The 23,009-nt window shown below is 49.9% G+C and overlaps 1 protein-coding gene across 1 annotated transcript in view; it reads left to right on the top strand.

The window, feature by feature from the left end:
• The window catches only part of rgl1 (ral guanine nucleotide dissociation stimulator-like 1), a 199,396-nt gene extending 177,053 nt beyond the window's left edge, over positions 1-22,343 (top strand). The window contains exons 12-18 of the mRNA XM_078407806.1: positions 1,213-1,245; positions 3,179-3,300; positions 4,552-4,641; positions 10,498-10,693; positions 13,843-14,097; positions 17,994-18,108; positions 20,570-22,343. Coding sequence (XP_078263932.1) covers positions 1,213-1,245; positions 3,179-3,300; positions 4,552-4,641; positions 10,498-10,693; positions 13,843-14,097; positions 17,994-18,108; positions 20,570-20,754 — 996 coding nt within the window. The 3' untranslated portion in view covers positions 20,755-22,343. The remainder of the gene's footprint in view (positions 1-1,212; positions 1,246-3,178; positions 3,301-4,551; positions 4,642-10,497; positions 10,694-13,842; positions 14,098-17,993; positions 18,109-20,569) is intronic.
• The last annotated feature ends 666 nt before the right edge of the window (positions 22,344-23,009 follow it).

The raw sequence follows: 23,009 nt of genomic DNA, 5'->3' as shown, positions 1-23,009 counted from the left end.
AAAGAGTTCACTGCTTCGGTTCAGTAATTAACTGGAGCCGGGTTGCCTGAAAATTACTAAACAGACTCTTGCGAGCCTAACACTTTTTAAATTGCATCCTGAATGTAGTTTAGTTTAGAGATACAGCGCGGAAACAGGCCCTTCGGCCCATCGAGACCATGCCGACCAGTGATCCACTAGCACTATCCTGCACACTAGGGACAATGTACAATCTTGACCAAAGCCAATTAACCTACAAATCTGCACGTCTTTGGAGTGTGGGAGGAAACCAGAGCACCCGGAGAAAACCCACGCAGTCACGGGAAGAATGAACAATCTCCGTACAGACAGCACCCGTAGTCAGGATGGAACCCGGGTCTCTGGCGCTGTGAGGCAGCAACTCTACCGCTGCGCCACCGTGACACCCATTGCCCATTGCAGAGTTTAGACAATTTTGTTAATTGGCCCACTTGCTTATAAACAAGCTTGCACAAAAACTGCACATTAGATCATGAGACATAGAAGCAGAATTAGGCATTTGGCTCATCGAGTCTGCTCCCCCATTCGATCATGGCTGATCTATATTTCCCCCCTCAACCCCATTCTCCTGCCTTCTCCCTGTAACCTTTGACGCATCTTGTAAAAATATAGCAGCTACTGGATATATAAAATCGTGCTGCTGTTCAATTTTGATCTCCTAGTTTGGAAGCGAGGTGAATTGAATTGTAATTCACTTCAGCCCTACTAGGACTCTATAATCCTAGAGCATTGTCCAATCTCACAAACCAACCTCCCTTCCATTGACTCCATTTATACCCCACGAGCACAATCAAGGGCCAGTCTCACCCCGGCCACTCCCTCTTCTCCCCTCTCCCATCGGGCAAAAGGGATAAAAGTGTGAAAACGCACACCTCCAGATTCAGGGACTGTTGCTTCCCAGCTGTTATCAGGCAACTGAACCGTCCTACCACAACCAGAGAGCAGTGCTGAACTACTATCTACCTCATTGGTGACCCTCGGACAATCCTTGATCAGACTTTACCTTGCACTAAACGTTATTCCCTTATCATGTATCTGTACACTGTAAATGGTTCGATTGTAACCATGTATTGTCTTTCCGCTGACTGGTTAGCACGCAACAAAAGCTTTTCACTGTACCTCGGTACACGTGACAATAAACTCAACTGAATCTTTCAATGAGTTAATGTTTTTTTTCTTATTGCATTTTTTTAGGGAGGCATGATCAACTTTGAGAAAAGACGACGGGTTAGTATAAATTATGCATTGCACAATTTTCTAAAATATGCATGGCAAAAAGTGCTTTATGACCATGAAGATTTGTGTAGAAATTTAGTTAGCTTCCAAATCTGGAGAAGTTTTGCCTAAGATGCAATTTTAAACCTATCTGGTTTCACCGTCTGCTTTGCCAGTGGAGGTGGAATATAAGTCTGAGAGGAATAAATGTTGGGGTCATTCTTTGGTATATGACTATGGGAGGATGATGTACAAAGTGTTCTTGAATGGGTTCCTAGGCATTGGCTTCATTGAGTTCAGCATTGTAACAGGCCCTTCTGCCCTACTCATCCATGCCAACCAAGATGCCCCATCCACACTAGTCCCATTTGGCCTATATTCATTCCTCTGAACCTTTCCTATCCAAGTACTGTCCAAGTGTCTATAAAACGTTGTTGTGCCAGCCTCAACCATATCCCAGGGCAGCTCATTCCATAAACCCACCAACCTATGTTACCCCCTCGGGTTCCCGTTAAATCTTTTCCTTCTCACCTTAAACCTGCCCCCTTTAGTTCTTTAACCCCTTACTTATTTATATCTTATGGCTTTCACCAGGCCCTTCGGCCCAACTCATCCATGCTGACCCAGCCACACGAGTCTCACCTGCCCGGGTTTGGCCCATGCTTTCCCATCCATGTAGCTGTCCAAGTTACCTGCCTTAACACTCCTCTGGCAGCTCATTCAATGTATCCACCACCCTCTGAGTGGAAGAAGTTGCCCCTCAAGTCCGTATTAAATCTTGTCCCTCTCACCTTTGCCACTAGTATTTGAGTTCCCCTATCCTGGATAAAGGACCCTGTGCGTTCACCCTATCTATTCCCCTCTTGGTTTCATGCACCTCGACAAGATCACCTCTCATCCTCCTGCACTCCAAAGGAATAAAGTGATGGCCCTCCCTCTAGCTCAGCCCCTCAAGTCCTGGCAACGTCTCCGTAAATCTTCTCTGTACCCTTTCCAGCACAACGACATCCTTCCTATAGCAAGGTGATCAACACAACACAGTGCTGCAAAGCACTGAGTCTGAAGAAGGGTGTCGACCCGAAGGACATTCTTGCTATTGAGGGCGTGCAGTGTAGGTTTACTAGGTTAATTCCCGGAATGGCGGGACTGTCGTACGTTGAAAGACTGGAGCGACTAGGCTTGTATACACTGGAATTTAGAAGGATAAGAGGGGATCTTATCGAAACGTATAAGATTATTAAGGGGTTGGACACATTAGAGGCAGGAAACATGTTCCCAATGTTGGGGGAAGTCCAGAACAAGGGGCCACAGTTTAAGAATAAGAGGTAGGCCATTTAGAACTGAGATGAGGAAAAACTTTTTCAGTCAGAGAGTTGTGAATCTGTGGAATTCTCTGCCTCAGAAGGCAATGGAGGCCAATTCTCTGAATGCATTCAAGAGAGAGCTGGATAGAGCTCTTAAGGGTAGCGGAGTCAGGGGGTATGGGGAGAAGGCAGGAACGGGGTACTGATTGAGAATGATCAGCCATGATCACATTGAATGGCGGTGCTGGCTCGAAGGGCCGATTGGCCTCCTCCTGCACCTATTGTCTATTGAAACGTCACCCAATCCTCTTCTCCAGGGATGCCGCCTGTCCCACCGAGTTACTCCGGCATTTTGTGTCCATCTTCAGTGCAAACCAGCATCTGCAGTTTCTTGAAGATAGACACAAAGTGCTGGAGTAACTCAGCGGGTCAGGCAGCATCTCTGGGTGGAAGGAATGGGTGACGTTTCGGGTCGAGGCCCTTCTTCAGATTTCCCACACACACTGGTCCAAACGTGACCATCAGCCCACCTTCACAATATTTGCAGAACAAAATGATAGTTTTTATAGTTTTTGACTTCTCTTGAAAGTTCCATCGATGTTACAGGAGGGGAATATTGAATCTTTATTGTCCTTTGGCAGGAGTTTGAGGTGATGGCGCAGATCAAGCTGTTGCAGTCTGCCTGTAACACTTACTGCATCAGTCCCGTCCAAAAGTTTCTCAAGTGGTTCGGCAGTCAACAGTATTTAACTGATGATGAAAGGTAAGAAGCTTCACAAGTACGTTTTTTTTCTCTCGTCTAAATGTGGATGTAATCTTACGAGTCCCTGGCGGTGGAAGGCAGCAAATCTGCCGCTGTGATAGAGTTGCTGCCTTCCAGCACCAGAGACCCGGGTTCAATCCTGACCACGGGTGCTGTTCGCGCGGAGTTTGTACGATCTCCCCGTGCGTGACCACATTGATTTTCTCCGGGTGCTCCGGTTTCCTCCCACGCTCCAAAGACGTGAGGGTTTGTAGGTTAATTAGCTGAGGTGAAATTGTAAATTGTCCCTAGTGTGTGTAGGATAATGCTGGCGTGCAGGGACCACTGGCCGGCGTAGACTCGGTGGGCCGAAGGGCCTGTTTTCCACCCTGCATCTCTAAACCCGCGTTGTAAATCTGCAGGAGTCTAGAGTGACCACATGTACCTAAAATGGAACAATGAAATTCTTTCTTGCAGCAGCACAATATGTAAATGCTGTACCATAGATAACATAATAAGTGAAATACTTAAAGGATTAGTTTAGAGATACAGCGTGGAAACAGGCCCTTTGGCCCACCGAGTCCGCACCGACCAGCGATCCCCGCACACTAACACTACCCTGCACACGGGCGGCACGGTGGCGTAGCGGTAGAGTTGCTGCCTTACAGCGAATGCAGCGCCGGAGACTCAGGTTCGATCCTGACTACGGGCGCCGTCTGTACGGAGTTTGTACGTACTCCCCGTGACCTGCGTGGGTTTTCTCCGAGATCTTCGGTTTCCTCCCACACTCCAAAGACATACAGGTATGTAGGTTAATTGACTGGGTAAATGTAAAAATTGTCCCTAGTGGGTGTAGGATAGTGTTAATGTGCGGGGATCGCTGGGCGGCGTGGGCCGAAGGGCCTGTTTCCGCGCTGTGTCTCTAAATCTAAATCTAAATCTACCCTGCACACACTGGGGACAGTTTTTACATTTATAACCATGCCAATTAACCATCTTTGGAGTGCGGGAGGAAACCAAAGATGTCACAGTAAACCCACGCAGGTCACAGGGAGAATGTACAAACTCCGGACAGACAGCGCCCGTAGTCAGGATGGAACCCGTGTCTCCGGCGCTGTAAGGCAGCGACTCTACCGCTGCGCCACCGTGCAGCCATGTTCTCTTGCCAGAGAAATAAATGCCTTTCGGCCAAATGATCTTTGGTGCAAGCATTGGATTTGGCAGAATGACGGCATTAATTTGTCTAACTTGTGTTTGTCTGCCATTCTGCAGTTATAACGTGTCCTGTGAAATCGAACCAACCACCGACACAAGTCCCACATCTCCAAAGCCCAGGAAGAGCATGGTGAAACGACTCAGTCTGTGAGTGGAATATAATAACACTGCATCTGGTTAACCCAGGGAGCACAGTCCCTCACTGATGTATAGGAAGGTGCAGAACTGCAGGTGCTGGCTTTGGACACAAGATAGACACAAAGAGCTGGAGTAACTCAGTGGGTCAGGCAGCGTCTGTGGAGGAAAGGAATGGGTGATGTTCCCGGGTCGAGACCCTCCTTCAGACTGAGAGTCAGGGATGAGGGAAACGAGATATGGAAGTGTAAGGTGTGAAAACGACATCTGAAAGGAGATGGTGATCAAGGAAATGTAGAATGGTTCATTCAAAGGTAGACACAAAACGCTGGAGTAACTCAGCGGGACAGGCAGCATCTCTGGACAGAAGGAATGGGTGACGTTTTGGGTCGAGGCCCTTCTTCAGACTGGAATGGTTCATTGTTGGCAGGGGAGAAGATGCCAACAAGGCATACAGTCAGTAAAATTAATCAGGACGGTGTAATCAGACCCGAAAAGCCACCTGTCCCTTTTCTCCTGAGACGCTGCCTGTCCCACTGAGTTACCCCAGTCTTTTGTGTCAATCTTCGGTCTTTCATCGATCGTTGACATTGCCCTCCTTCGTGAGTAGAGCCTTTTGGTCTCCAGGCCTTGTTTTCTCAGAACCGTACGATGGTGGGGAGGTCAGTACCCGTGATTCACCGCTTTTGGAGACCTCCTTCATCCCTGGGCTTTCGAGTTGCCCAACTAGGCCGTGATGCAACCAGTCCAAGATGCTGCCATACACAGTTCCACCGCCGATTTTCCGCCACCCTCGGTTCCACAGCCTTTCCGGATGATCCGTTTTGCCGGGCCAACAGAGGTCACGGCCTCCGCGAGGAGTCCAACGGTACCGGAACGTTCCACCTAGGCCTAGATACCAACGGTACCGGAACGTTCCACCTAGGCCTAGATACCGGCCCGCACAGTCGGCCATGGAAGTCAGCAATGGGGACGGATCTGCCGGTTCCGACCAGGCCAGAGTTCCAGAGCCCCGGACACAGGGAGCAGATTCCACCCGCCGATCGGCCACGGAAGTCCCGGTGAGGTGGAGATCGACCGCCTAGGCACCACATTTTCAGGGGGGGGTTTTGAAGAGCGCTCTGGTAATTTTGTCCGGATTCAAGAAGGTGGCACCACCAGCAGTTGCCGTACAATCGGTGGTGGACCCGTACAGTGCGTTTGTTTGCGGATGCGCACCGCTTGATGTTAGTGTTCCAGGTACTTTTCCTGGGGTTGGGATGAATTCGGTAGACAATGGATAACTTTCTCTCCTACCTTGAGTCACACAACATGCAAGCAGATACTCAAACCGGCCAACATGTCCCATCTACACTCGTCCCCCGCCTGCCTGAGTTTGGCCCATAACCTTCCTAAATCGTTCCGATCCGTGTACCTGTCCCTAAAGCTGAACGTGTGGACCCTATATGGGGAAGGATGTTGTCAATCTGGGAAGTTGTGCAGAGAGGATTTACGAGGATGTTGCCAGGACTCGAGGGCCTGAGCTGTACAGAGAGGTTGGGCAGGCTGGGACTTTATTCCATGGAGCGCAGGAGGCTGATCTTATAGAAGTGTATAAGATCACGAGAGGAATAGATTGGGTAAATGCACAGAGTCTTTTACCCAGAGTTGAGGAAATCAAGAACCAGGGGGCATAGGTTTAAGGTGTGGGGGGAAAGATTTAATAGGTACCTGAGGGGCCACTTTTTTACACACAGGGTAGGGTGGTGGATGTACGGAATGAGCTTGCAGGGGAGGTAGTTGAGGAAGGTACTATGACAATATTTAAAGGACAGTTTATGGGGATAGGACAGGTTTAGAGGGATATGGGCCAAACGCAGGCAGGTGGGACTAGTGTAGGTGGGGCATGTTGGTTGGTGTGGGCAAGTTGGATTGAGGGGCATGTTTCCACGCTGTATCACACTCTCACTACGGGTGTTGTCTGTACGTTCTCCCTGTGACCCGCGTGGGTTTTCACTCTATGAGCAGGTCCTTTGAGTTATAAATTCTCTGCTGGCATCGAGCGATCCACGTGAAACCACTGGCTCACTATTTTTAGCTACTTCTGTACATCACACAGCGGGGAAATAATGCAGAGCTCAGGCAACCGCTGAAGTAATCAATTATTCGCACTCCGCTGCAGACCCTTGTAATAATTGATTAATTGATGCTCTGTTTCACTATGTGGCCATTTCGAATGCGCAAGGCATTTTTGGCTGTATTCATTCATGAGTAATGACAACGCCACATTCTCGACAAACGGTTTAGTGCAGCAGCGTTAATTGTATCCTGCCATTTCACGTTCCAAACGCCCAATTAAACTTTACGGCCTAGTCGATTTATGTGCTTTCGATTTGTATCGAGATTTACAAGGATGTCTGAAGAAAGGGATTCGACCCGAAACGTTGCCCATTCCTTCTCTCCAGAGATTCTGCCTGGGTTACTCCAGCTTTTTCTGTCTATTTACGAGGATGTTGCCAGGACTTGAGGGCCTGAGACACAGGGCTGAGTAGACTAGGACGACGTTATTTCCTTGGAGCGCAGGAGGATGAGGGGTGACCTTGTAGAGGTGTACAAGATCACGAGGGGAATAGATAAAGTGAATGCAGTCTGTTACCCAGGGTTTGGAAATCAAGAACCAGAGGACATAGGTTTCAGGTGAGATAGGAAAGATTTACTAGGAATCTGAGGTGAATTTTTGTCACCCACAGAGAGTGGTGGGTATAAGGAACGAGCTTCCAGAGGAGGTAGTTGAGGCTGGTACTATAACAATATTTAAAACACCTCCGCTCAGTCCGCCTAAACCTACCTGATCTCCCAGTTGCCAAACACTTTAACACCCCCTCCCACTCCCACACTGACCTCTCTGTCCTGGGCCTCCATTGTCAGAGTGAGGCCCAACGCAAATTGGAGGAACAGCACCTCATATTTCGCTTGGGCAGCTTACACCCCAGCGGTATGAACATTGACTTCTCTATCTTCAAATAGCCCTTGCTATCCCTCTCTCTCTCCATCCCCTCCCCCTTCCCAGTTCTCCTCTCAGTCTTCCTGTCTCCGACGACATTTTATCCCTGTCCTGCCCATTCCCTTGACATCAGTCTGAAGAAGGGTCTCGACCCGAAACGTCACCCATTCCATCCAGAGATGCTGCCTGTCCCCGCTGAGTCATTTTGTGTCTATCTTCGATTTAAAAGACATTTTTACAGGTATGGAAATAGGAACGGTTGAGAGGGGTGTGGGCCAAATGCAGGCAGGTGGGACTGGAGTTTGTACGTTCTCTGACTGCGTGGGTTTTCTCCAGGCGCTCCGACTTTCCTCCCACATTCCAAAGACGTGCAGGTTTGTAGGTTAATTCTGAAAATTGCCCCTAGTGAGTAGGGTAGAACTAGTGTAAGGGTGATCGCTGGTCAGCATGTACTTGTTGGGCCGAAAGGCCTGTTTCCACACTGCATATCTAAAGTAAACAGATGGAGTGACGGTGCAATGTTTCCCCCATGTTGAGCATTACTCTCCATATCCTGGACATCACCACAATCCCATTTGCTTGTCCACTATACGTCAACGCCTCAGTTAATATTGAAGCCCTCCTTCATAAGTTACAGGAGCAGAATTAGGCCATTCGGCCCATCAAGCCTACTCCACCATTCAATCATGGCTGATCTACCTCTCCATCCGAACCCCATTCTCCTGCCATCTCCCCATAACCCCTGACACCCGTACTAATCAAGAATCTATCTATCTCTGCCTTAGAAATATCCACGGACTTGGCCTCTACAGCCTTCTGTGGCAATGAATTCCACAGATTCACCGCCCTCTGACTAAAGAAATTCCTCCTCATCTCCTTCCTAACGTCCTTTAATTCTGAGGCTATGGTCCCAGACTCTCCCATCAGTGGAAACATCCTCTCCACATCCACGCTGTCCAAACCTTTCACTAATTGGTACATTTCAATGAACTCCAGCGAGTACAGGCCCAGTGCCGACCATCGCTCATCATAGGTTGACCCACTCATTCCTGGGATTGTTCTTGTAAACCTCCTCTCGACCCTCTCCAGAGCCAGCACATCCTACCTCAGATATGGTGCCCAAAATTGCTCACAATACTCCAAACACGGCCTTACCAGCACCTTATAGAGCCTCAGCATTACATCCCTGATTTTGTAAACAAGCCCTCTTGTAATAAATGTGCGTTTGCCTTCCTTACTACTGATTCGACTTGCAAATTAATTTTTTGGATTCCTGCACCAGCCCCCCCCCCCCCCCCCAAGTCCCTTTGCACCTCAGATTTGAGGATTCTCTCCCCATTTAGAAAATAGTCTACGCCTTTATTCCCATTCATCTTCCTCTCAAACTCTGTTTTATACCTTCCCTTGAACTCCAGTTTTGAAACATCTGTTAATTATTCACTCTGCTATCATTTGCTCCTCGCATCCTTATTCATCTCGATTAGCTCCCCATCCCCCACATCTGCTGAATCCTCCTGAGTTTAGTTCAGAGATACAGCGTGGAAACAGGCCCTTCGGCCCATCGAGCCCACGCTGACCAACGAACACCTGCACGGCAGTTCTAGGTTATTCTAGACGCTCAACGAAGCCAATTAGTATCAGAGCTGCTGCCTCACAGCACCAGAGGCCCGGGTCAGTTTAGTTGATTGTCACGTGTACCGAGGTACAGTGAAAAGCTTTTGTGGCGTGCCAACCAGTCAGCGGAAAGACAATACGCGATTACAACCGAGCAATTTACAGTGTACGGGCACATGATAAAGGGAATGACGTTTAGTGCAAGGTAAAGCCAGCAAAGTCCGATCAAGGATAGTCCGAGGGTCACCAAAGAGGTAGATAGTAGTTCAGCACTGCTCTCTGGTTGTGGTGGGATGGTTCAGTTGGGAAGAAACCGTCCCTGAATCTGGAGGTGTGTGTTTTCACACTTCTGTACCTTTTGCCTGATGGGAGAGGGGAGAAAAGGGTGTGGTAAGGGTGCGACTCGTGTTTGATTATGCTGCTGGCCTTGCCGAGGCTGGGAATGGGTTTGCTGCTGACCTCGAGTGCTGTGTGTGCGTGCGTGTCTATCTGTCTGCATGTGTGTGTGCGTGTGTCTGTATCTGTGCGTGTGTGTGTCTATCTGTCTGCGTGTGTGCGGCGTGTGTGTGTCTATCTGCGTGTGTGTGTGCGGTGTGTGTGTGTCTATCTGCGTGTGTGCGTGCGTGTGTGTCTGTATCTGTGTGCGTGCGTGTGTGTGTGTCTGTATCTGTCTGTGTGTGTGCGGTGTGTGTCTATCTGCGTGTGTGCGTGCGTGTGTGTCTGTCTCTGTCTGTGTGTGCGGTGTGTGTCTGTGTGTGTGCGTGCGTGTGTGTCTGTATCTGTGTGCGTGCGTGTGTGTGTGTCTGTATCTGTCTGTGTGTGCGGTGTGTGTCTGCGTGTGTGCGTGCGTGTGTGTCTGTCTCTGTCTGTGTGTGCGGTGTGTGTGTCTGTGTGTGCGTGCGTGTGTGTCTGTCTCTGTCTGTGTGTGCGGTGTGTGTCTGCGTGTGTGCGTGCGTGTGTGTCTGTCTCTGTCTGTGTGTGCGGTGTGTGTCTGCGTGTGTGCGTGCGTGTGTGTCTGTCTCTGTCTGTGTGTGCGGTGTGTGTCTGCGTGTGTGCGTGTGTGTGTGTCTGCGTGTGTGCGTGTGTGTGTGTCTGTATCTGTCTGCGGTGTGCGGTGTGTGTGTGTCTATCTGCGTGTGTGCGTGTCTGTATCTGTCTGCGTGTGTGCGTGCGTGTGCATCTGCGTGTGGAGTTTGCACCTTCTCCCTGTGACCGCTTGGCGTCTCCTCCTCCGGGTGTTGTTGCTGACGGGCGGCGCTCCCTGTTCGCAGGCTGTTTCTGGGGCAGGAGGTGATGACGAGCAGCACTCCCACCAAGAGCAGCGAGCTGCCCAAGTCCCCGCCCGGCGGGAGCTCCGGAGAGAGCAGCATGGACTCCGTCAGCGTCTCCTCGTCTGACTCCAACAGCTCCGAGATCGAGGACACCTGCACCACGCCCACCGACACACCCGACGGGCCGCAGAAAAAGGTAACGGGAGACCCCCTCCCTCCTGGGCAGCGGTAGAGTTGCCGCCTTACAGCGCATGCAGCTCCGGAGACCCGGGTTCCATCCTAACTACGGGCGCCGTCTGTACGGAGTTTGTACGTTCTCCCCGTGACCTGCGTGGGTTTTCTCCGAGATCTTCGGTTTCCTCCCACACTCCAAGCACGTGCAGGTATGTAGGTTAATTGGCTTGGTATACGTGTAAATTGTCCCTGGTGTGCGTAGGATAGTGTTAATGTGCGGAGATCGCTAGGCGGTGCGGACTCGGTGGGCCAAAGGGCCTGTTTCCAGTATTTTTAGTGATACAGCGCGGAAACACTGTGTTTCGGCCCACCGGGTCCGCGCCGCCCAGCGATCCTCGCACATTAACACCATCCTACACCCACTAGGGACAATGTTTACATTTTCCAAGCCAATTAACCCACAAACCTGCACGTCTTTGGAGTGTGGGAGGAAACCAAAGATCTCGGAGTAAACCAATGCAGGTCACAGGGAGAACATACAAACTCCGTACAGACAGCACCTGTTGTCAGGATCGAATCCGGCGCTCCATGCGCTGTAAGGCAGCAACTCTACCGCCGTGCTGCCCAAAACATCGTTCTAAAGTATCTTAGTATCTTTAAAACTAAAACAACTAAAGCTTAGCCGCGAAGAACTGTCGATGCCTGCGTACTTTTTTTAAACAATGCAAAGTGCTGGAGTAGCTCAGCTGGATGCAAGTGTGACGTTTCAAGCACAACATGTTGTACGAGCAAACTGTTCTAACTTTGTGAAAACAAAATGTTTTACCCGAATACTGCCTGGATTGGTGGGCTTCTGCTGCTGGGAGAGAGAGGGCCCATAGACCTGGATTGTTTTCTGTGCAACGTCTGAAGATGAGAGGAGACTTGATAGAAGTGTACAAAATGATGAGTGGCATTCCAGAACCAGGGGCCACAGTTTAAGAATAAGGGGTAGGCCATTTAGAACTGAGATGAGGAAAAACTTTTTCAGTCAGAGAGTTGTGAATCTGTGGAATTCTCTGCCTCAGAAGGCAGTGGAGGCCAATTCTCTGAATGCTTTCAAGAGAGAGCTAGATGGAGCTCTTAAGGATAGCGGAGTCAGGGGGTACGGAGAGAAGGCAGGAACGGGGTACTGATTGAAAATGATCAGCCATGATCACATTGAATGGCGGTGCTGGCACGAAGGGCCGAATGGCCTCCTCCTGCACCTATTGTCTATTGTCATTATAGGGCAGGCAGTCCGAATCTTTCTCCCCCGAGCTGCAAATGTCCAAGACAACACCCCTCCACATCCTCCACAGATGCTGCCTGGCCTGCTGAGACTATAGTTTAGCTTGTTATTGTCACGTGTACCGAGGTACAGTGTAAAGCTTCTTTGTTGTGTGCTAACCAGTCAGCAGAAAGACAATACACGATTACAATCAACCCTTGCACAGTGTACAGATACACGATTATGGGAATAATGTTTAGTGCGAGGTAAAGTCTGATTTAGTAAGATAGTCTGAAGGTATTTATTCACAAAATGCTGGAGTAACTCAACAGGCAGGACAGGCAGCATCTCAGGAGAGAAGGAATGGGCGACGTTTCGGTTCGAGACCCTTCTTCAGTCTAACTCGTTCTCGCGAGAGATGGACGCAAGGAACTGCAGATGCTGTTTTGCATAAATAGACAAAGTGCTGGAGTAACTCCGCAGTCGCTGGAGGGCCTGGTCTGGAGACAGGCAGGTTTGCAATCCTTGGTGGGGGTCAGGGAAGTGGAGGAGCTTTGATTGAGCGTTGGGATCCTGAGATGCGTAAAGTGAAGCTGAGGTCTATTGAGTGAGCTGACTTATTCCAGCACTTTTGTGGCACAGCGGTAGAGTTGCTGCCTCACAGTGCCAGAGACCCGGGTTCGATCCTGACTTCAGATGCTGCTTGTACGGAGTTTGTACCTTCTCCCTGTGACCACGTGGGTTTTCCCCGGGCGCTCCCATTTCCTCCCACACTCCCACACTCCAAAGACGTGCAGGTTTGTAGGTTAATTGGCTTCTGAAATTGTAAATTGTCCCTGGTGTGTTAGGGTAGTGTTAGTGTGTGGGAATCGCTGGTCGGCGTGGACTCGGTAGGCCGAAGAGCCTGTTTCCGCACTGTATCCCTAAAGTCTGTATCTAGAAAGTCGCTCGAATAAGCCTTGGCTGCCTTTTAAGCGGTCGTTGTGTCGTGCAAAAGCAATACAGTACAAGTGAAGCTTTGCAAGTTGCAAGTGCATCACACTAATATTCAGTTTAGTTTGCCTTAGAGGAACAGTCCCTTCGGAAAGACATTCTTGCTATTGAGGGAGTACAGAGAAGGTTCACCAGATTGATTCCTGGGATGGCAGGACTTTCATATGAAGAAAGACTGGATAGGCTGGGCTTGTACTCGTTGGAATTTAGAAGATTGAGGGGGGATCTTATAGAAAGTACACAATTCTTAAGGGGTTGGACAGGCTAGATGCAGGAAGATTGTTCCCGATGTTGGGGAAGTCCAGAACAAAGGGTCACAGTTTAAGGATAAGGGGGAAGTCTTTTAGGACCGAGATGAGAAAGTTTTTTTTCACACAGAGAGTGGTGAATCTGTGGAATTCTCTGCCACAGAAGGTAGTTGAGGCCAGTTCATTGGCTATATTTAAGAGGGAGATAGATGTGGCCCTTGTGGCTAAAGGGATCAGGGGGTATGGAGAGAAGGCAGGTACAGGTTACTGAGTTGGATGATCAGCCATGATCATATTGAATGGCGGTGCAGGCTCGAAGGGCCGAATGGCCTACTCCTGCACCTATTTTCCATGTTTCTATGCCGACCAGCTATCACCCTATACATTAGTTCTATGGGGACAATTTACAGCAGCCAAATAACCAATAAACCCGCACGTCTTTGGGATGTGGGAGGAAACCGGAGGAAACCCACGCGGTCACAGAGAGATCGTGCAAACTCCGCACAGACAGCACCTGAGGTCTGCGGGGCAGCAACTAATCTCATGACTTTGTACCCGTCTATAAGACCACCCCTCGTCCTGTATATCTGCGCTGTACGGAGGATGGGAGCATCCTGGCTGACGATGGAGCTGGAAAGTTGGAAATATCTAAATTCCCATCCTCACTATTTTGTTTTGCAGTCGAACGAGTCGTTGTCTTCTTGCTCGTCCATCCACTCAATGGACACGGCCTCTTCGGGAGTCTCTTCGTTGATCAGCACCGTCTCCTCCTCGCCCTCCTTCCCCCACAATCCCAAGGTGCACAAACGCTCCATCTCGGTCACGTCCTGCAGCTCCACGCTGTCGCTACCTGTGTACAACCAGCAGAACGAGGACACTTGCATCATCCGCGTCAGCCTCGAGGACGACAACGGCAATCTCTACAAGAGCATCTTGGTAGGTGCACGGCCCAGATACTGCTTTACTGCAGAGACACAGCGCGGAAACAGGCCCTTCGGCCCACCGGGTCCGCGCCGACCAGCGATCCCCGTACACTAACACTATCCTACACACACTAGGGACAATTTTTACATTTGCCCAGCCAATTAACCTACAAACCTGTACGTCTTTGGAGTGTGTGAGGAAACCGAAGATCTTGGAGAAAACCCACGCAGGTCACGGGGAGAACGTACAAACTCCGTACAGACGGCGCCCGTAGTCGGGGTGGGACACGGGTCTCTGGCGCTGCGTTCGCTGTAAGGCAGCAACTCTACCGCTGCGCCACCGAGAGAACGCACTAGTTCTATCCTGCCTGCTAGGGACAATTTACCAAAGCCAATTAACCTGTAATCCCGTATTGAAGTGTGGGAGGAAACCGGAGCAGGGGTGATTAGCCAGGGGCTATTGGGAGAAGGCAGGAGAATGGGGTCAGGAGGGAGAGAAAGATCGGCCAGGATTGAGCTCGATGGGCCGAGTGGCCTACCTCTGCTTCCATGGACGTATGAACGCCCGGAGATAATTCCACGCGGTCACGGGGCGAACGTGCAAACTCCCTACAGACAGCACCCGCAGTCAGGATGGAACCCGGGTCTCCGGCGCTGCGTGGCAACTACTCGACCACTGCTGCAATATACTTGTGGCTTCCCAATATAAAAGTTGGAAATGGGAAAAGTTGGAAATCCAGGAGCTTGTTCCCGTGCTGTTTGGCTCAAAGTCTACAACAGACCCAAACTTTAACGAGATTCTGGTTTCTCTCGCAAGGGTCGAGAGCCAGAGGGCATAGCTGATACAGCGTGGAAACAGGCCCTTCAGCCCAACTTGCCCACACCGGCCAACAAGCCCCAGTCATAGAGTCATACAGCGTGGAAACAGGCCCTTCAGCCCAACGCCCACACCAGCCAACATGCCCCAGCTACACTAGTCATAGACTGATACAGTGTGGAAACAGGCCCTTCAGCCCAACTTGCCCACACCGGCCAACATGTCCCAGTCATAGAGTCATAGAGTGATACAGTGTGGAAACAGGACCTTCAGCCCAACTTGCCCACACCGGCCAACATGCCCCAGCTACACTAGTCATAGAGTGATACAGAGTGGAAACAGGACCTTCAGCCCAACTTGCCCACACCGGCCAACATGCCCCGGCTACACTAGTCATAGAGTGATACAGTGTGGAAACAGGCCCTTCAGCCCAACTTGCCCACACCGGCCAGCATGTCCCAGCTACACTAGTCATAGAGTGATACAGTGTGGAAACAGGCCCTTCGGCCCAACTTGCCCACACCGGCCAGCATGCCCCAGCTACACTAGTCATAGAGTGATACAGTGTGGAAACAGGCCATTCAGCCCAACTTGCCCACACCGGCCAGCATGCCCCAGCTACACTAGTCATAGAGTGATACAGTGTGGAAACAGGCCATTCAGCCCAACTTGCCCACACCGACCAACAATGTCCCACTAGTCATAGAGTGATACAGTGTACTCCTAGATCCCTCTGCTCCACAACACTACCCACAGGCCGACCATTTACTGGACTCCCTGTTGTTTGAAATGGGAGGAGAGAATAGATCCTAATGTTAATTAGGTCAGGCAGCATCTCAGGAGAGAAGGAACGGGTGACGTTTCGGGTCGAGACCCTTCTTCACCCGTCTCGACCTGAAACGTCACCCGTTCCTTCTCTCCTGAGATGCTGCCTGACCTGCTGAGTTACTCCAGCATTTTGTGAAATAAATACCTTCAATCTGCAGTCATTTTCTTACACTAATGTTAATTAGGGTTGATTATTTGTTCAAAACATGATCCTTTGCCAAACCAGGTGTAAAAGCATCAGAAAAATCAATCTAAATGTCAATAATCTAAAATTAATGAGACTTTTGCCTACTGCAGTGGATGTTGTAACCACTTTAGGCTTACAGTGTTGGAATCAGGCCCTTCGGCCCACCGGGTCCACGCCGACCAGCATTCACCCCGTACACTAGCACTATCCAACACACTCGGGACAGTGTACAATTTACAGAAGCCAATCAACCTGCAAACCTGCATGTCCTTGGAGTGTGGGAGGAAACTCGGAGAAAACTCTTGCGGTCACAGGGAGAACGTACAAACTCCGTACAGACAGCACCCGTAGTCAGGATCAAACCCAGGTCTCTGGTGCGGTAAGGCAGCAACTCTACCGCTGCGCCACCGAGACTCCCTACATTCTCCCTGTATCTTTCTGCCTCGTGGCTCTCTTGAAAGATTACTGGTACCTTATCTAATTACAAACTGAAGCCGAGAACGCTTCGGAGCACCCACGGACATCTTCTTGGGTTAAATTTAAATGGTGTGTTTGCTGGTTTTTCAGAGTGGGTGGGGAAGAGAGTGAATTAGTGCCAAGGGCTGACTTTTGGGAAGAGACGTACGGTTCCAAAGCTCCCCGACTCTGTTGCAACAGAGAGCAAGGATCATTTGAAATGATATTTCTCGGGGGGCCGGGCACGAGCTGCCCAAACTCACGAGGCGAGAGAAATGAGGTCCTAATCATTGAACCAACCACTCCCCACCTCCACAATGAACTTTAATAAACTGGTACATTTCTTTCATTCCAATATTCTGTTTACCTCCTGATTCCCGAGAGTTGTGCAACTGTGAGGTGAATATTAAACATTCTGCACAGCACTCAGGAACTGAAAACTGCCAACTCTCGTGAACAATTTTGTTTCTATTTCATCAGTTCCATTCAATTAACTTTTTGTATAAACAAGAGCCACTGCGGTAACTCTTGGCGAAAACATTATTTAAAATCTCCTGCCGTCTTGCCAACAGATATTAAAGTCGACTTAGTTTTAGCTCAGAGATACAGCGCAGAAACAGGCCCACCGAGTCCGCACCGCCCAGCGATCCCCGCACATTAACACTATCCTACACACACTAGGGACGATTTACACTTATACCAACCCAATTAACATACAAACCTGCACGTCTTTGGAGTGTGGGAGGAAACCGAAGATTTCGGAGAAAACCCACGCAGGTTACGGAGAGAACGAACAAACTCCGTACAGACGGCGCCCGTAGTCGGGATCGAACCCGGGTCTCTAGCGCTGTAAGGCAGCAACTCTACCGCTGCGCCACCGTGCCGCCCTGCGCTGTATGACAAAGAAACTAGTCTGGTGGAGTTGAATTCTTTATATAGTTTACTTGCTCTCAAATAGCCACGGATAAAGTTTCTAACAACGGGCCGGCACAAAGCTGATGCCCCACAGTGCCGGAGACCCGGGTTCCATCCTGACCTCGGGTGCTGTCTGTGTGGAGTTTGCACGTTCTCCCCACGACTGTGTGGGCTTCCTCTGGGACTCCAGCTTCCTGCCACATCCCAAAGGGTTTGCACGCTAGGGAAGACCCAACATGCTGGAGTAACTCAGCGGGTCAGGCAGCATCCCTGGAGACCACACGGAAGTTCAGGACCCTCCTTCAGACTGATTGAAGGGCAGGACGAAAGAAAGCTGGAAGCTAGAAGGCCTGTAGGTTAATTGGCATCTGTAAATTGCTTCCTCTACTGTGCAGTTTAATTTATTGTCACGTGTACAGTGAAAAGCTTTTGTTGCGTGCTAAGCAGAATGTACAAACTCCGTGCAGACAGCACCCGTAGTCAGGATGGAACCCGGGTCTCCGGCGCTGCATTCGCTGTAAGGCAGCAACTCTACCACTACCGGTGTGAAAATGCAGACGATGCAGGTCAAAGCGCACCATTTTTCTCACACTTGTTTGTTTTCTAGTCACATGTAACCCTTCTTAAATCCCTTTCAGAAGATCCTCAGTGCCCCTTCCCAGTACACCTAGCGTCTGAAGTAAATACCTTTTCCCTTTCTCTCCAGCTGACCAGCCAAAACAAGACCCCGGTGGTTATCCAGAGAGCCATGTCCAAGCACAACCTGGAAGGAGAACATTCGGAGGAATACCAGCTTGTCCAGGTCATCTCAGAAGACAGAGGTGAGGAATAAAACATAGGTTCCTTAATGCTGGAAGATTTTAGTTTTGAGATACAGCGCGGAAACAGGCCCTTCGGCCCACCGGGTCCGCGCCGCCCAGCGATCCACGCACATTAACACTATCCTACACCCACTAGGAACAATTTTTACATTTACCCAGCCAATTAACCTACAAACCTATATGTCTTTGGAGGGTGGGAGGAAATCGAAGATCTCTGAGAAAACCCACGCAGGTCACGGGGAGAACGTACAAACCCCGTACAGACAGCGCCCGTAGTCGGGATCGAACCCGGGTCTCCGGCGCTGCATTCGCTGTAAGGCAGCAACTCTACCGCTGCGCCACCGTGCCGCCATTCCGATGTACAGATGTAGAGTCTTCCGCCAAAACTCAATGTGCTGGAGGAGCTCAGCAGATGGTCACGGTGACGCAGCGGTAGAGTTGCTGCCTTACAGCGTGAGAGTCCCTGGTTCCATCCCGACTACGGGTGCTGTCTGTCCAGAGTTTGTACGTTCTCCCCGTGACCACGTGGGTTTTCTCCGGGTGCTCCGGTTTCCTCCCACACTCCAAAGACGTGCGGGTTTGTGGGTTAATTGGCTTCCATAATATATTTGTCTCTAGTGTGCAGGATAGTGCAATTGCACGAGTGATCGCAGGTCCGTGTGGAGTCGTTAGGCCGAAGAGCCTACACGGAGTATCTCTACACTAAATAACTGACCAAAACCAAACTCAATTATCTGTGGAGGGAATGGGCAGGCAACATTTCAGGTGGGAATCTTTCACACTGGATATGGGTTAGTTATGGTTGAGTCTGAAGAAGGACCCCAACACAAAACGTCACCTGTCCACGCCCTGCAATGTGTTGAAACAGGCCCTTCGGCCCAACACGCCCATGCCGACCAACATGCCCCAACTACTCTAGTCCCACCTGCCTGCGTTTGGCCCTTGGCCCTCTAAACCTATGCGATCCACATGGCTGTCCAAAAGGTTTCTATCTCTCCCTCCTAACCCCATTCTCCTGCCTTCTCCCCACAGCCCCTGACACCCGCACTAATCAAGAATCTATCTATCTCTGCCTTAAAAGTGTTAATTGACTTGGACTCAACAGCCGTCTGTGGCAAAGAATTCCCTCTGACTAAAGACATGTCTCCTCATCTCCTTCCTAAAAGAAGGTCCTTTAATTCTAAAGGGGAGTCCAAAGAAGGAACGAAGGGGAAGTTACTGGCCTTCCATCACAGTGGGAAAAGTGAGGTAGCCGCAAAAACAAGATGGACGTGCTGGTGGGGATTTGGAGGGAGTGCCGTACGTGCGGTGATCTCGGTGTTTAATAATAATAATAATAATGCATTTTATTTATATAGCGCTTTTCATATACTCAAAGACGCTTTACAGAGATTTAGAGAACATAGGGAAATTAATAAATAGATAAATAAGTAAATAAGTAAACGAATAGAGAAAGGAGACAGAAGGTGAGGTGACCTTTAGTGGTTGAAGGCAGTACTGAACAGGTGAGACTTCAGCGATGTTTTGAATGTGGTGAGTGAGGAGGAGTCTCTAACGGTTTGGGGTAGTGAGTTCCATAGGGTGGGAGCAGCGATGGAGAAAGCCCTGTCCCCCCAGGATCTGAGTTAGGTCCGGATGTGGGGGGATAGGAGATTGGCAGCAGCAGAGTGGGAGTGTGCCTGTGGAGGAGGTCAGTCAGGTAGGATGGGGCCAGGTTTACGGGGGCATGGTGCGAGTGCGGAGCTTTCTGACTTCGGGTGGACAGGGACCGCGGAGAGAGTTTGCCAGCGGTCGGTACAACTCCGGTCACTTCACGGTGAAGGAGCGTGTGTGTGTGTGTGGCCCGGACATTGAACCGATGGTGTGGTTCTCCGCGTATGCTGTGCGCCTTGGGGATTCTCACAAGCCGCTGTGGTGGCCGTTTACGTTTAATCCTTATGTCGTTTTGTACCGAGTATGTGTATGTGACAAATAAATTTGACTTGACTTGACTTGACTTGTGGCTTTTGGGTGTGACTGTATGGTAAATCGGATTTCACTGTAGCTCAGGTACACGTGACAATGAGGGAATCGTTGAACTGTTTGGCAGCCGGGAGATTTTTTTTAGATTTAGATTTAGAGATACAGCGCAGAAACAGGCCCTTCGGCCCACCGGGTCCGCGCCGCCCAGCGATCCCCGCACACTAACACTATCCTACACACACTAGGGACAATTTTTACATTTGCCGAGCCAATTAACCTACATACCTGTACGTCTTTGGAGTGTGGGAGGAAACCGAAGATCTCGGAGAAAACCCACGCAGGTCACGGGGAGAACGTACAAACTCCGTACAGACGGCGCCCGTAGTCAGGATCGAACCTGAGTCTCCGGCGCTGCATTCGCCGTAAGGCAGCAACTCTACCGCTGCGCCACCGTGCGGAAATGTACTCATTGTAAATGAGTGTTGTTTTTTTCCCCCAGAGTTGGTCATTCCAGACAACGCCAATGTCTTTTATGCCATGAACACCTCTGTGAACTTTGACTTCATCCTGAGGAAGAGGAATCTCAGCCGGCAAGTGAAGCTGAGAAGCCGATCCAGCTCCACCCTCCCCAGGGCTGCCAAGAAGGGGATCATGACAAACAGAATGAGCAAGATCACGCTGTGAGGGGTGGCCGGGATCACCCCCCTTCACACCCTCTGGCCGAGATGGACCTTACCACTCAGTATTGAGAGCCCTGGAATGTATGTGAATAAAATTGCCTTGGCAGTATTTACCCAACAACATGGATGGCGTTGAGTTAAAAGACCCCTCCCCTCCCCCTCGGGAAGGCAGCGGCTGTCCATTGTTGAAGATTGTTTTGCACACTCGCCCTACTGAGGCTGAGATGTAGTCAGGCTGGAGGGCGGTTGGCAGATTCCCCAGCGACCCCACAAAGTTCACAACGTATCGGCCAACTCGGCTGACGAAATGTGGTTGTTAGGCTTCGTTTCGTGCAAGGCCACGCTCAAACTAGTGAACCACCCCCTCTCTCTCTCCAGTCAGTGGCCAGATGATGAACACTTTTGGAAAGTGTTTGGATTGGCCTTTTTGAACTCCGAGGCAGATGTTTCCTGTCTACTTTCCCGCCCCCTCTCTCCCTCCCTCCCCGCCTAATAATTTAATCTCCTCTTGGATATACAGAACTGGACCCACCTTCAACAAAGGACATCTGCAAGCAATGATGTAAGGGGGTGGAGAGGGGGTGTTGGTCACCAATGATATTGCACTTGTCTGCTCAGCTTTGCAGCGAACTGTTATTTTGTATGTACATTTGTAAATGTAATCTGTGTCAAGGAAGGCACCAGTGGAGCCGTGGCAGATGCTGAGGGGTCTGAACTATCAGGAAGGTGACTATTCTAGCTTTTCTGGCCTTTTATTTTTCACCTTGGACTGCCATTATCTCGTGGGCAACACGCCGTGCAGTGCCTGATGATCAAGAACCCAATTGGGCTCTGGAGGGTTTCTCTTTTTAATTGTAGTGCGATCTCTCTCTCGGAGGGACGTTTGTTCCCCCGTGAGATTATTCCCCCCCAACAAAAGGCAGCGTAAACTTTGTCTTCACGGTATTTGGGTCCATTGCGAAAGAGGTTTTGCACTATGAAATGGGTTAGCTGACACAAGAGGCGCTCGACGCACTGCGACAATGTTGGTGTGTTCTGCACAATTCCCACACACACAGACAGACACACCACGCACGCACCCACCCACACACACACACAGACACACCACGCACGCACGCACCCACCCACACACACACACACACACACCACGCACCCACCCACCCACCCACACACACACAGTTCCAGTAACCATGTGCCTGTGATATCCCCGTTGAGCAAGTGTTTGAAGGAGCTCACACAAACAAGACCTGGAGTTCCGTCCGCTCTTTTTTTTCTTCCTCTCTTCCTTCCTCTCGTCCTGTCCACCTTAGCTGACACGCCCGTAAATAATATGTTCATCAGACACGGACTGCCCCCCGAACCACCACCGACACGGAAAGCCTCAAAGTCCCGGCCCTTTCTGTCAGCATTGAGCGCACTAATGTAAAAAGAAAATGTATCTACGGTATTGGGCACAGATGTTAAATGCAAATTGCCTGTGGTAGTGGTGTAACTTTCTGAATGTATACTTTTGTAAATAATTTTCAATATTCCTTGTATAATTATTGTATAATTTTGTTTTTAAGAAAATAGCTACTAAAAATAAATTTCAATGCATCAATTTATTTTTTGAAATGAAGTTTTGAGCGATTTCAGGCGCTCGGCTTTGGCTGCTGTTATTTCTCTGCTCTGACCTTAACCGATGCTCTCTGGGTGTTGTTTATTTGTTGTTCTGAGTTTGGTTCCATGGTTCCATGGTATGGATTAGGAATTGGGAGTTCTGCCATCTTTTACACATGACGGATACAAGTACAAGCCTGATTTCCCAACAAGCTGTTCACGCACTGTTTATGGTAACTCCCTTCATTAACATTGTGTCAAGACAGACACAGAGTGCTGGAGTAACTCAGAGGGCCAGGCAGCATCTCTGGAGAACATGGATAGGTGACGTTTCACAGAGTGCTGGAGTAACTCAGCGGGTCAGGCAGCATCTCTGGAGAACATGGATAGGTGACGTTTCACAGAGTGCTGGAGTAACTCAGCGGGTCAGGCAGCATCTCTGGAGAACATGGATAGGTGACGTTTCACAGAGTGCTGGAGTAACTCAGCGGGTCAGGCAGCATCTCTGGAGAACATGGATAGGTGACGTTTTGGATCAGGACCCTTCTTCAGACTGATTGTGGGAGGGAGGGGGTGGATTGGAAGCAAGAAAAGACCAGGACCAGCAACAGGTCACCTCAGGCAAGGAGGATCCCTGATATATAGAAACATAGAAAATAT

Source organism: Rhinoraja longicauda, chromosome 11, assembly GCF_053455715.1.
Source record: "Rhinoraja longicauda isolate Sanriku21f chromosome 11, sRhiLon1.1, whole genome shotgun sequence".
NCBI lineage: Eukaryota > Metazoa > Chordata > Chondrichthyes > Rajiformes > Arhynchobatidae > Rhinoraja > Rhinoraja longicauda.
This window is presented reverse-complemented; position numbering and strand designations above follow the sequence as displayed.